At 37.0% G+C, this 15768-nt stretch overlaps 1 protein-coding gene across 1 annotated transcript in view; it reads right to left on the reverse strand.

The window, feature by feature from the left end:
- Window positions 1–466: 466 nt before the first annotated feature.
- NETO1 (neuropilin and tolloid like 1) overlaps window positions 467–15768 on the reverse strand; it is a 92974-nt gene continuing 77672 nt past the window's right edge. The window contains exons 8-11 of the mRNA XM_007119844.2: window positions 5954–6067; window positions 3327–3885; window positions 2286–2360; window positions 467–1000 (exon numbers count right to left, since the gene is read on the reverse strand). Coding sequence (XP_007119906.1) covers window positions 2300–2360; window positions 3327–3885; window positions 5954–6067 — 734 coding nt within the window. The 3' untranslated portion in view covers window positions 467–1000; window positions 2286–2299. The remainder of the gene's footprint in view (window positions 1001–2285; window positions 2361–3326; window positions 3886–5953; window positions 6068–15768) is intronic.

The following is a 15768-nucleotide window of genomic DNA, read 5'->3' on the forward strand; positions in this document are numbered from 1 at the left end:
AATAACATGGTAATTTGAATACTGGCTCCCTTTCTTGCAGGCTTGATTTGCCTGGTGACCAAGTTACTGGTGACTAGTTCACTAGCTACGTCATTCAGATTAGCACAAAAACATGTCACTTTTAAGTGCGCTTGATAGTGGTACAATGTCCACTTTCTTAAACTCTTCGGATAAAATTAGTTGTAAAGAGGACAACATGCCCATCCTGAAAATGCTCCCAGTTGCTGCAGAATATCATATGCTTTTGATGTAATGTGGGAATCCTATTTACCCCAGTTAATTTAACTCTTTCTGACTGCCTTGTGGACTGAGTACTCCATAAAGTTTTAGAAATCAAATTTTGAAGAAGTATGTCTTAATACTAAAGGACATCCTGTAGCCTAAAATGTGGAAAGAGTAGATATAAAGTGTGTACTTACATAAGTCAGTTTTTATCACTCTAATAGAAGAAAACATTTCTCTTAACTCAAGTTAGGAAATTATTATACATTTTTATATATCTTTATATAAAAAGTTACAAGTAGCAAGCATATGACACAAGGAAATGGAAGAGTAACAGCAGTATTGGAGAATGCATGCTTTTTACAATGTGTCTAATAAAAAGGATATTTTTCCAATTCAAATATCCAGTACTGACATGCAGGGTATTTTCTCAAACTGTCAATCAATCATATTGCTAAGTGCTTAATCAAAAATCATTTCTACTGAAGGGTATGAACGGTAAAATACCTGATTTCAAAACTATTTCTGAAACTCGGTATCTTCCTTTGATTTTTTTTTTTTAAAAAGGAAATGGGGGTATATAGGAAAGACAAAAAATGAGATTTTTCTTATTGCACTCCAGTAATTTTACTCGGTACTTTTGGCTGCATTTAATCTTAATACAACAACAGATGTTTATAGTCCATAAAACCTCTAGCTGGTGTTTCCATGGTCCATATTCTCACTTTTCACTGTAGCATGTTCAAAATCACTCGGGAACGCACTATTCTCAAGCAGTCTATATAATGAAAACAATGTACATGTAACACAAAGTTCATCCAAAATCGTATTTTTCACATATCACACAATGTACAATTATCTAACAAAGACATAAAACAACATAGAAACAAAGTGAAACTGACAGTAAAAATAAAGTTGGGATAGTCTTAGTCAGGAACTAATTTCTTCTTCAAGTTTCCAGTAAATCTCAAAATGTATTTAAAAACTAAGGAGCACTTGGTGGCCAGCAACCAAATTACGAAATGAACATATCATTGTGCAGCGGGGATGTCTTGCTGAAGGGATAACAAATGTCTGTAATTCTTAAGTTTGGATAAAGGCAGTGGAATGAATTTAGAAATATGTCCACTTTTCACAATTCACTATAGAATTTTCTTTTCACAGTCCCCATGTTTGTATAAATAGTTCTTCTCTGAAAATAAAGCACAGTTAAAACATTTTCTCCCGATGAAATATGCACACAAATACACCAATTTATCAAAGTAATATAGAGCATGGAAATGCATTCACCTAATTCAAGAATAATTGATAGGTTTGAAGAGTTCTGAAGAGATTAACCGTCAAGCAAATTTAATTGGAGACAAATTAGTCTAATAGAGATATAGACTCTAAGCGCTAAAAATAAAGCCATTATGGTACCCGATGACAAAATAGATGTACACATAGACAACTGATATTTATGGAACATTTTACATTACCAAGCATTCAAATTTTATATTATAAAATTTGACATAACATGCTGCATTTAATTTTGATGAAATAAGCTACATATTCATGCAAAAATAAGAGGGCACAAATTGTATAAGTACCACAGAATACTTAGTGTATGAGTTTTGAGTAGAATGTTGCCAAATTCAATCAATACCATTATTACCAGTTTTATATATTGACTTCAGTTATATTGAGACAGTATTCAATTTTTTAAATTATGAAAACCTTGGGTTTCTTCTGGTATTTCTTTTAAGACTTCACCAATTTTTGTATCTTTACCTTAAAATAGATAAAATTTAACTTATCAACTTAACATCCTTTTCAATAACATTGTAGTACAATGCTTGATGGTAAGAATATTAACATTTATTTTAAAGATACGTATACTAAGAATCATCCTTCCATCAGCATTGAACCCCGTATATTTCTAATTGTGAAATGCTATGAAACACATATCTCAAGAGAGAATGAATAAAGAGCACATTCCCTAAAAAACTACAAGACAAGTTCAACAGAACAAAACAAAACAGAGTACAACAAAGTCGGAGAAGGAACCAAGGGCATTTGCTTACCTTGAATTTTCTTTTTAGACCCTAGTTGTGTTGTATTCAGATTCATGTTTGCTTAGAGACCCAATGAGGCAGAACCTGGAATGTTATGGCTATTTCATTCAACAAAGTAATATTTTCGCAAAAAATAAATATGCACACAAATATTTACTTAAAAGCATTCCTAAAAATTCATAAAACTGTGGAAATAAAATTTTTTCCATCAGCATGCAAAAATATTAAATCAACTAAAAGTAGTTTAGGTTTTGAGAATATATATTGAATTGCGGAATTACGTACATTTACAAAATAAACTAAATGCTAGTAAACATGCAAAACAAAACATAGGAAGATTGGATTTGGGAATTTTAAATAATATTTTTCTCAATTTAAATCTTCTTTCCTCAAGACTTTTACTAATTTTAGGCCTAATAATACAATATAGATAATATTGTCTCCATGTTAAAAGAAGAATGTTTCTACTAATCCTCGCTACATTTAAATATCAATGTTTACTGTTTTAGCATACTATGCTGTCATATGCAATTTGTAATGTAAGTATTATGTGATATGTGGAAAAAAGTGTTTTAACTTTCATACCAAAAATATAATACATTATATTGCAAAATATGTTATTTTTACATTAAAATTATTCAACAAGATGGGTTAACCATCTTGGTAAGGCAATTATTTCCGAATATCATCTCATATCTTAAAATCTATAAATATTGATTGGAGCAACATTTATGACCACATGGAAGCAAATTAGCAGTATAAATTAGAGCCATAATTTGTATAGAAATAAATATTATATCTGTATAGAAATAAATGAAATCTCTTTGGTCTGTGTGTGCTCACACACATACACATATGTACACAAACGGGATTTAGGAAAAGTATGGAGAGCACGGAAAAAGGAAAAGAAGAGGCAAAAGTTGAAATACTATGCTTTAAGTCATTAATAAAAAGAGAAACTGAAAAATGAAGACAAAACAGAACACAAAATTCTGGAAGCATTTCAGTCTTCAGGTTATAGTTGTCATCAAAAAATCTATAGATACTGACCGCTGGACGGCTTTATCGTGTCGGGACAGCCTGTGACTCGTGGTCGGCACCTCGTCAATCTCGTCGATGTCACAGGCATCTGCAGCATCTTGGGAGTAGTTGTGTTTCATGACGAGGATACTTCTTCTGTTCACGGGTGGGATGAGGGGTTTGACGGGCTGTGGGGACATCTCTGTCAAGACAGAAGCATCTCTTGTGCTGAGGTTGCTGCGGCTGCCTTTCGTACTGGACAGTTGTGATCCACAGTGATGGTCATGAATGCATTTGGAAGAGGACCTCCTCAGTTTATGGTAGTTTTCAAAGTCATCGGCCACATCTGCAAAGTCAGCTGCAGCTCCTGTCCCTCTGAGGGTGCATACCTCATAATGAGGAGGTTCCAACACCTCCTGGAAAACTGTCGGGTCAAAGTCCGATTTCCTTTGGACATATTTTTTACGAGGCTGTTTGATCTGCACAATGACAGAAACGATAATAAGGATGGTCACAATGCAGGAAGTCACGCCAATGACAGTCCCGCTGGTGTTGGTCAGCTGGTCCAGCAGACTGGCTTTCCTCTTTTCTACACGTTGACGAGAGTGAAAACAACAAACAGAACAAGAAACAACCCACCACGCGTTAATATGGTAGTCAAACGTACGTCGAGAACTTCAAACGAAACAGGCTGAGCATAAAACTTTCACTGTCTTAAACGCAAACAAGTCCTTAAAAAGAAACAAAAGGTTGCACTTTTCACAAGAACTCTCTCTTCTAGCCTTAGAAACGGCTCTCCCGTTGCACAGCATCCCTACTTTAAAGGTAAATATATGTTTTGAAGACGGTCTTACGAAATTTTAGGATGTCATTTGCGAATCAATTGGTGATGGTAAAAACAGTAAATTCTTTTTTTCTCCTGGTATAAGAAACCCCACAAACTCCACCAATGGGAACGTGAATATACCTACATTGTTTTGAATTTATTCCTGATGTGGATAACTGAAGTCCAAGTAACAGTATTCTGATACCAGAAGGTGATTACACTTTAAGACAGACACTTCTGGGATGTTGGCATGAGGGCTTCTGTGGGTCTTTTCCCATCATGGTAAAAGTTAAAAAACAACATTTAAAGTTTCTGGAAATTGTCTTAAGGGAGGTACATTTATTCCAGAAAATCTACTGAATCTCTTTATGAACAGGGATGGTCTGTGGCCTTTGAGTTCCTCCACCCAATAGAAGCTTCTATCCCAGTAGAAGCTCTACTCAGGATGGTTTCAGGCAACACAAGCTTCCTCTCCCTACAGGCCCCCAGTCTGGAGCTACAGTACCTCCCCTGGAAGGGCAAGCCACCTGCATTTCTCAAGGCCCTTTCCACCCCCAGATCCATACTGCAGATGCTCGATTCCAGGCAGGAGTGGCTGGAATGCGGGGTCTCCCCTCCTCCTCCCAGGCCCCACTGGTAGGAAAGAAGGTCTACACCAGGCACGGCAGGTTGAGAATACAGGGCCCCGGTCACAGTGGCTGCAGCTCCCTCACAGTGTGGAGCTCCCCGAAGAGACAAGCTGAGAAGACCAGATGGGCCCTTTCTCCATCCTCACCGAGTGTCTTCTTCATAAAGCAGGGATGTTCCTCTCAGGGAAGTGAGCCACTGTCCCTGCCCCACCCTACCATCCAGAGCAGTGGCGCAGAGGTTTTGTCCATGGAGAAAGGTGGGCCACCAAGAACCATGGGAACAGACCCACTTTAGGCAAGTGAAACGAATCCCTAACAGTGCTGTATAAGGTTCCTCACTAAATGCTTAATTTCCCATCCATTCCAAAGTGGTTCCTTGGACACAACATGGATCATTGCCCATCTCCTCAAAATAGGTGATACTGGATCGGCTTCTCTTATTGACTCTACGAACCATGGGTACTGTGGCAACATCTCTCTGCTTCTATCCACAGAGGGCATTTTCATAGAAGATATTGGACATTAAGCATGGAGCGTTATTTGCCCGTTTCTTTTCCTTTGCAAACTGGTTAATATTGGATCTGAACAAAAGAGGGTATGTGGCACTTTGAACTCAACCAAAACTTGCAACATTCATAACCAAGCCAAGGGATGCTCTCTATGTAAACAAACCTTTGCGTACAGGCTAGAGAAGGAAGCCGGAACATTGGAAGCGATTCTCATTGGAAAGGCAGAAGAGCATTTTGGTAGGAAAATTGAAGTCGAGGTAAGTGGCTTTAGGTACCTGAAAGCCCTAATGTTCCTTCGATACACCTTTATCTCTAGAGTATGTGCACAATGTCTGGTAAAGACGGACTGGATAAGTGAGAGGTGCAGCCACAGATGAAGGAGCTTCTGATAGGAAGTCCTGCTTTGCATGAAAAGCTCCAATGCCCTGGTGCAGGCTCCAAAAAGGAGATTTGCCAATGAACATCAAGTGCTAAGGATAGTCCACTGTGCATGAGGGAATGTGAAAACTTCTGGTTACAGCACGCGTAAAAGCAAAGGAAAAGGCTAACAAATCAATTATAAAACCTACAGGAAGTTCATAAAGCCAATATACAATATATTTTTAAGGCTGTCTGATACATATAAACATTGGATAAACTTCTTCCCACGCTACAGGTAGAGAGATTTTGCAGATTCCAGGGACGAATGATTACCTTTACAATGATTTTCGTCCCAAGGGTACACACAGTTCTGGAGTCCATTGCAAACCAATGTATTGTTAATACACATGTTACTGTGGCAGAAGAATGTATTGCCTTCACAGGGAGCTAAAAAGGAGAAGAAAAAGGCAAGAGAAAAGTTTTAACTGATGCTCAGTTGTAAATCACTCACGTTGCAAATCTAAAAACAAAAAGATTAGTGTGATAATATGCCGTCAAATTGAGATAAATGATAGGACTGACATTCCATTCTCAGAAGTGTTGCCGTAGCGGTAATTCTTCCTTGTGTTACTAACAGAGCTAGAGTTCTTCTAGATGTGCTCAGCTTATAAAACTGGCACGGGAAGTTTTCCATCATAAAAATGAAGTACATTATCCATATGGGTTCTTCTTTTTTTTAATTTAACTTGGTGCATTCATTTAGCAAAACTTAAGTGCCGTCCACATGCATAACATTATGCTTTACACTGAAATTCTGTATGTATAAATTTAGTTGTCCTGTGCAAAAAAGATTCAGTTTAATGGAAATATTGAAATATTTTGGAAAGCATATGCTTACAAAATACTAATGAAGAAAGTATAATATTATTTAAGCATATGAAAGAAGCAAAGAATATCATGGAGATTCAGAACAAGGGAAAATTTATTCTGAACAACATAAGAAAATATACATTATTCTCATCAACGTTTAAAATATATACGGTGATGAAATTAGCCTACTTTGCATATATATCACATGGTCTACTAACTTTAGGTACAATGGTCCATGCTCTCCAGATTACAATGCACATTTAGGGCATTGGAAGGTAAAATAAGAATTCCAAGAAGTATACAGTTTGGCTATAGAAATTAGAGAGTTAGTGACAAGTCTAATATAGCAAAGTCTAATGTTAGCTATGACTTCAATATTCCAAAAAAATACACTTCTTTCATTGTCAGAGTAATTGGTTATTTATAATAATGCATCTCTAGAGTAATGCTACACTATGAATTATAGCTTATAGACAGTCCTTTAAAGTAGTTTTTGTTTTTATCTTTGTAATCATCCCACATATCTCATAAAATGTAATTTTAGCATTGATTTCTTTCAGTTATAGTATTGTGACCCTTTTAAGGATAGGTATTCTAGAAAAATATATTAGACACAAAACACATAATTTACAGAGGTTCATCAATCGGTAAAGTTTTATCAATGATCAATATTATCTAAACAGTGCAGTCATGTTATAATTAATTTTCACCTTCAAAACCGCATATTGCAGGGTTGTTTTTTTTTTAAGAAAGTTGTCTTCCTTAAATGTATTTTCCATATTAATGAAAATTGTTAAGAAAATGCTTTGCGTGAGGTAATTTAATATATTTTAACATTCCTAGAGGAATCATTAAAAAAAAAATGATCAAGTCTGGAAAATAAAAAGTGTGGCAAAGACAAGGGTAACTTGAGCCAAGCATTCCCCTGACTCTCCAGGCACTTCCGCCTACCCACCCCCACCACCGAGTTCCAGTTCCCAGGAGAGTTTCTTCTTCCTTCTGCTTGGTTTGCCTTTAAGTCCCCCTGGTTAGAGAATAAAAAAGATGTAAGAGTGGTTTTGAAAAACAAAGTATTAAAGAGTAGAAAAGATGCAGATGCAGTAGTCATTTTGAACAGTATCATGATGAACATTTTATTGTGCTCCTGCTTTCAACATGGTGTAAAGCTTTTATAGTGTAAAATGTAATGATCCAATCTATTACTGCAAAAATCTGCTTTTCGGTAAGGAACTAAACTTGAATTTCTGTAGTCAACCATTTTGCAGAACTGATATGGTCTGTTTAGCAGGTAATGAATGTTGTCAAAATGTGTACACAGAACAAAAAAGTAGTTTTCTGCAAATAGATTAGAGCAGCTGCAAATTGCTTTAGTAGAAAATGTAAAAAAAACACTTACTACCTGATAAATTGCAGTGGTTTTGAAAGTACAGTTAATCTATCAAGTAAAGAATACCTCGAAAAGAGCATAAATATTTACTGACCTTCCAGAATGAGCTGAAAAATTTATTACAATTACTATTAAATAGGATGGGTTTGTTTTTAAATTTTTAAATATATAGATAAAAATGGCATTGCATTCTGCAACAGTGAAGTATGTTAGTACTAACAGTGCTAACAGTATGTTAGTAAATGCACTAGAGATTTGGCTTCCAAATTCTCCAAATGTAGTTTTGTTTCTGTTTCTGCTGCTGTTGCGGAAGTCTTACAAAACACCGATCAGGGTGCCAGTATCAGTTATCATTAGATATTGGTGGTTTGACTGGGAATGGAACTGATCATCCAGTACTGTCAATGAATCACGTTCTTGACACACTACTTTACATCAAATAATTATGCAAATGTGCCAGTTAACTGAAATCATCCTCCCTTAAAAAAATCACTATTATTCCAAGTACTACTCCATCTTTTCTTCCTTACTTTTGCTACATTTATAGAACTGCTGTGCAAACAATAAACGAACAAAAACAAACAAGGAAATCTTGCAGTGGCTAAGAAGCTAATGTATCACAACATACCCCTTGAACAAAAATTAATTTCGTCTCATAGACACCAAAAATAAAATAGTTTGGATTCTGAATTTTCTTTGTGTTGCATATCTGAATATTTCTCTCATACAAATGCAGACACACAATAGTTGAATAAAGATTCTTATTTCTACCTCCTGCTAAAAACATAAAATGGCACCTTCCTGCCTCCCAAATCAAGCCATGTCCTCACTGCTCCTTCGAGGATGTCTGAGTACATACACTCTGCACATAAGTATTTCCCAGTGCTCCCCACACGCTCCTGAGGTCTTTGGTTCACTGGCCATACAGTTCCCTCCCTCTCTCTGTCCTGGAATACCCATTCTCCACTCTGCTACGCAAATCATACCAGAACTGTATTATCTTTACAGTTTTAAAATATCATTCCAATCTATCAGAAAATTATCTTTTCCTTAAATCCTATTCTACTTACAATTTTTAAGAGTTTAGCACTTAGTATATGCTTATCATCCTTCCCTAGGAGTTCTTTGAGGCTAGGGACATGCTTTTAAAAAAATTATTTGTAATCTCTTATGTGGCTTAATATCTCTAGGCTTAGAGTAAATAGTCAACAGATATTTTTAATTGATTAATATCACTGAGCAAAAGTTTAGCTCTGGCCAGGCTGCCGACCTGAGTATCCCAGAGAACAGAAGACTCTCACAGGTGTGTTTACTGTGGAGAATTAGCCCTCAAATACAATACAAATTGTGATATTCTCAGAAACTAAATCCCATTCATTTATTTGGCTCTCTTACTATTGCTGGAAAAGCACATATTCTACCAATTTTTAGAGAACTTACTCTACTTAGAAATTCAATATAATTGTCAAAAGCTATTGGCTCTTAAAAACCAGCCCCCTTAATTCCCTAAAATTATCCGGAAGAAACTCAAAATTAAGGTTTACCAATAATAAAGGGCAGCCAATAACGTAATCCTCAAAATTCAGAGTAACTCACACAGGCAGTTTCCATGATCAGATGAATCTACTTATTTCTGGGACTAGGTCTTCTGTTGCTTTCAGAATGGCAAACATAGCCTCATATCGATGTTAAAAACTAAGTACCCAGAAGAAAGTATTCGCACTGCTTTTTGACTCTGAATTATTTAAAAGCATATTTAGACATAATGACTGCAGCTATTGCAAACTCACTTCTCTGGAAGGGTTTATTGAACACCACCATTTTATCATCCGGATCTAATGCTAAGTGTTTCTTTTTGAGAAAAGCCAGAAACGGAATGTAGTGAAATATGCTAGTCAGCCAAAAGAATGTCATATGTGTAAGCACAGCATTGTTATTGATTTAAATCATTCGGGTAACAGAGAAAATGGATATTTTAACACCGCAAAGTGTGTCTTTCTCAACTTTCCCCTCTTCTCTCGTACACTAACACATACGCAATTGTGCAAAGCATCCTTTTTGGACCAGGTTAACTGTCCACGAACTTGAAGCTTAGAGACTGCTTCTCCAGGCACTTCATCCTGGGCTAGAGTCCTGACAACACTACAGAGGGTAGGGCTGCGTCTCAGGCTGCAGGGAGTGATAATTCCTAAGGAGAGATCACGTCTTCCATGAACACTTACTCAGTTACCACATCTATAAAACAGGGAGACAGATAATGCTTCCCTAAGTGATTTAACTATGCAAAGAATGTAGGACAGTGCCGGCCATATGGACGCAAGCACTGTAGTTGTCATTGTAAGCTGTTCTAAAAGGCAAGTATTGTACAGAGGCTGTGAATTCAAAATGTCTGAGATTGAATCCTGGGTTCACCACTTCTAAGTTGTGTCACCTTGAGCAAATAGTCCTTAAATTTTTCCACTTTTCAGTTTACGTCTATATAATGGGATAAGTTTAAGGAGATACACGATATAAAAGTTAAGTGATTTATACTCAATTTCCTAATTTGTAAAGTGACGATAGTTATTCACAGACCTCTCGTTAAGACTAAATGAGAATGCAAATTTGAAAGAACAGAGCACGGCCCTTCACGCAGAAGAGCACGCAATAAATGCTGTTTAAAAAGATGAGTTATACATAGAACTGTTTGTTTTCTCATGTGACAAAACAGCAGATAGTTATTCTTTAGATAGTAAAATATTGTAATAAAATTAATATAATTAAATGGATTATGCTACATAGATCAATAAGATATTATACTGGGAGTAATATTTAAAATATTTAACCATCATTACTTCATGGGAACTGACCAATCAGAGTTAAAGGGATGTTGCTGGACATACCACACCAGTGCATTCCACCCTACCTGTGTGTACCAGTTCTACAACACCCCAGTTTAGAGTCACTTGTAAGAAACTGAGAAATAAACTAATGCATAATGAAACATCTTTTTCTCAAAAGCGACGGGAATGCTTATTTTAATAATTTTCCTGCCATATCTTCTTCCAAGTCCTTGTTCTAGCACACTATGTATTTCGCAAAAATTCAATCCCAAGGACTAAGTGGACAACTCCCTTCTATGATTCAAAAAGTGGTTTTAGGGTTTCCCTGGTGGCGCAGTGGTTGAGAATCCACCTGCCGATGTAGGGGACGCCAAAAAAAAAAAAAAAAAGTGGTTTTAAATTAGTTCTGATATTACATGAAGTAGCACAATGACAGGTAATACAAACAATTAACTTTACAATTTGCAGAAGGTTCTTATCCTCTTGTTCTCCTAAAAGTCATTATATGAACTTAGTAATATACTTGAATGTGAAAACAAAGTCAACAATACACCAGAGCCTTTCAGCTTCAAGGTCTTTGATTCTGTGTTACTGTACTATTTACATGTAAAAAGAAAAAAAGAGTCTATAACCAGTCTCCAATTTTTATATCCAAGTACACAAGAAACACACCTTTCTAAGACATGCCCAGGACTTTCCTAAAACTATGACTTCCTGACTGACATATTTTAACATCTTGGGGGTATATTTCTTTGCCACACTCATACCCAGTGTAAAATATCATTAAAGTTCAATTCTAAAAAAGAAGCAAAACAGAATCTACGCATGTGAAATATCGATACAATAGCAAATGGAGATTTTAAATGTTTGTACTACTTTATAGGAGGAAGGTTTAGCTATATAAGGTATTTGTGATATTCCATCATTCACAGAATAACAAGACCACCAAGATAACACGCATTTTCTAACACCAAGCTGTAAAGAGAGATATTCAGGTCCCATCCTGGGAAACCAAGGCAAGCAGTGTGTAAAAGAGAATAGATCTTGGTCTTTTGGTTCCAATATAAATCCAGGAGTGTTCTGAAGTTTTTAGTGATCCTATGAAACTGAGGCTTGGATAAAAGTGACATTTGTCCTACAATTGTATTAACAGAATTTTCAGTACAGAGAAACACAATACACAGATGCAGATTTTGAAATTATCTAAAGGTCCTTTAAGCCCAATTTTAAAATTCCAATTCAAAATACCTTACGTGAACGGTTATCTAAATATTTCAAAACAAATTCTTTGGAAACACAAAATTTAACTCAACATTTTCCTCTGGCAAGGAAGATGTGTACTGCAGAGAAGGAAGGCTGGGAAATACGGTGTGTTCCTGGGTGTCTCCCTTCTCGTGATTCTCAGCACCTTGTTCAGAGAAGTCATATGCCAAAAAGCGTATGTTTAACCTTGTTTAATCCAAATATCTCCAGTTTTATTTGTATACCACTTAATAGACAACACAAAAACAAAATCAAAAACAAAAGCTTGGCAAGTGTTGCCCCAGTGTTCAAAAATCATTATAGTGGTAGGATTCTTAATTCTTAAGGGGTCATAGAATAGTACGGAAATTATTGAGTTGGGTGAAAAATAAGGATACAAATTGTTTCAAATTATAAAGCCTCACATGCAAACAAACATATGAAAAATTTTACAGGAAATACTCAGCATGTTAGCAATGACTATTTCTAGGATATTTACAAGTTGTATTTAATTTTTATTGGGAAATTTTTTCATATATGCATATACATATCCATGTATATACACAAACATATACACATATAGTTACTTCTTATGATTGGGAAAAATCTGATAACTTTTCATGAAAAAAAAAGCCAAATATTAATGCAAACAAGTCTATTTTATCTTTCAAATTTTAACCAGTAAAAGAATAGATTTCACATAATATTTATACTTTATTATTTTTAAAGATACTTAATGAACTCAATATTTCACTGAATTCATTGTTTTCTTTTGGACGTTTTTTCTAGTTTTAAATCCTCATATGTTCCCATTCGTCCCACTAGGTGGGGGGCATTTACCATTCTTCAGTGAAATAGCGTTTCAGTCCTTCAAGATGCTTAAATCATGACGGCATCTGAGACAAACCACCTTTATACCTACATATTGCTGATTCTTAAGGAGTAAAAACGTTATCAGGAGACAAACGAATTTTGGGCATATTTTAATTAGGTTAAGGAGGACAAGTGGAAGAAGGGCAGCTGCACACTCAAAATCAAGGAAATTTTATTTTAAAATATACTAAAGAATCACCAAACATATATTTTATAATGTTAAAGGTCAAATCATGGATGTATCATCATTTTTCAGTATCATGTCACATGTTTATAAATACTGTTCCAATTCTGTAATTAAAAGCCACGTAATTCATAATTGCTATTTAATGCTACCAGCACTTAATGTTCATTCTATTAGAGCCATTTCTTTCCTCACCCATTACCTTTCTTTTCAAGTCCAGAAATACCACTCAGGGAAAATTAAAACTAAATGGAAATAAAAACTGTCAGATTTCTCTCTGAAACCTTGATATTTCAAATACCTCTGCTTTCTTGTTAATGAAACTATCATTTGGTAGATCTGTTCAAAGTCAAATTACATCATATTTCATCAAGAAAATTTGGAAATAGAAGTGATGCTCGATGCTATGTTTCTTTAAAAATCATTATACCGTTTAAAAACTGCTTGGGGCTTCAGATCAGATGCTCCTGCCGCCCCACCCCCACCCCCGACCCCGTCTCCCAGCCCCCAACCCATATCTTGTTTCATCCTACAGGTGTTCTCCTTGTTTCTTGCTTCTCTCAAATTCTTATCTTTTAACCTCTTTAATTTGAGGTTTGTCAAAAGCTCACGCCTCTATGCGCTGGCCTGTGTGAGAACAGACCACACACACACACACACACACACACACACACACACACACACACACGTCTTCGAGCTTTCTACTTCTGCTCTTTTTAATTCTTTTTTTCCCAGTCATAACTTGGAGTGGAAATGGTCACAAAAATGCATGGAGAAGCATCAGAAAGAGGAAAGAGCTTGGAGTACGTTTACATGTCCTTGCTTCATTTCCTGAATTCAGCTTGTATCACCCTTGAAGATATTGATTTATTAAAATTTTCTGACAGTCAAAAGGCTCTACAAGTCTATCACTTTCTTTGCCTGAGAGACGGGAACAAAGCTTAAAATTATTATAATTATGTAAATGTGATAGGTACCTACATTATATATTTAGGTAATTAATTGTTACTAAATAGCAAAATCTGGCACACTGAAAAACTCAGTTACTTTTATTCAATAATCATTTTGATCTTTCAGGTGCAAAGGTGATTTTCCCTGCCCTCTGAGGCCCTTTGGCTGATACCCAGCAGGGCCCCGTGGGGCTCCTGGACACAAAAGCCTTTCTGTGTCCCCCCATCTCTGGATTACAGGAAATAGGCTTCATTCAGTCTCCATGACCCACCCTGAGTTCCAAGGAGCAGGTTTAAATAGATGTTAATTAGGGAAGGGAGGACCAGTCAAAAGAAACAATAGAGCAGCCTAGGGGCAGGGTCTGGGTCCCCCCTCAAGGGATATGCTAAATATTTCTGAGCTGTTTTTACGGATACTGAAACCGCCAGCAGGTGGGAGAAATTAAGGTGGGTATGCTGCCCGCAAGCATGTAGACCCCCGACTGCATGGAACCAGAAGGTTGGTGATGCCGACTCCACCTTACCTCACCACCAACCAATCAGAAGAAGGTCCACGAGCTGACCACGCCCCCTCTGAACCATGACTATAAAACTTCTCACTACCCCCTCCAGGTCTAGACACATTTTGAGGGCATGAGCTCGCTGTGGCCCCCTTTGCCTGGCAAAGCAATAAAGTGATTCTTTTCTACTTCACCCAAAACTCTGTCTCTGAGATTTAATCTGGTGTCAGAGCACAGAGGCTGGATTTGGCTTCATTCTCATGGGCTCACGCTTCCGTCTCTGACTCCTATCTGAGACCCAGATTTGTTCGGTGCATCCAAATCCCTAAGTAATATCCCCACTTGGCATTCCAATCTCAGATGGAATATGGCTGGATGGGCTCAGATAACGGTGATCACCCTACTCCTCTTCCCTGCCTCAATTCTCCTCCCACACACCCTCCTGACATTAATAAGGGACATCGCCTCGCTCCAGGCAAAAGGCTCAGGGTCATCATTGAGTCCTCTCTGCCCTGGCACCCACAGCAAACTGTCCTGTAGGTCTGTCAGCTCTCTCTCAACTCCAGGCTCTTGGTACCGTCTCCACTGGTACTTCTGAGCTGTCTTCCACCGAATGGTCTCTTACACGGATCCGCGGGCACAGTGGCCAGAGAAGCCTTGCATACTTAAGTGTAAATCAGATGGAGTTTCATCCCCTTTTAAAACACTCTGAAACCTTCCCACTAAAGTGAAATCAAATCTCAAACGCCTTAGTACCCCTTTGCTTACCCCCAGTCTTTGCCCAGCTTATTTCTGAGCCCGGCGATCGCCCGGCACGACCCAGGGCGCTCACGCCCACACCCTTCTCCAGCACGTTGCCCCGTGCTGTGTTCTTCCACAACACTTATTAGGATGTGAGTTCACCTTTTTAAATTAACTCACTTGTACTTCATTAGCTTCCTTCAATAAGAATGAGAGGCAAAGGCGCTGTTCTGGTCACTAATTTATCACTGCGCTCAGAACAGCAGGCGCCGTCTTGTAGGTCCTTAATAAATACTTGTCCACGAGACACTGGGACAAAACTTCTTTAAGCAGTAAAATGGATATGCCATATTCTCATTAAATTCTAACAATCCTTCTAATTTCTAAGGAATAGCTAAACTTTTCTTCATGAACTTGATGGAAGAAAATATCTAAAACATCAGAGATCCCAATTATGAGTAAGCATCTGCGTCAGCTTTCAAAGACTGCAAAAACTGGATTAAAAAAATGTAGAGCTTGCTGCTAAATACCATTTTTTTTTTTTTTTTTTTTTTTTTTTTTGCGGTACGCGGGCCTCTC

This window comes from Physeter macrocephalus, chromosome 19 (assembly GCF_002837175.3).
Source record: "Physeter macrocephalus isolate SW-GA chromosome 19, ASM283717v5, whole genome shotgun sequence".
Taxonomy (NCBI): Eukaryota; Metazoa; Chordata; class Mammalia; order Artiodactyla; family Physeteridae; genus Physeter; species Physeter macrocephalus.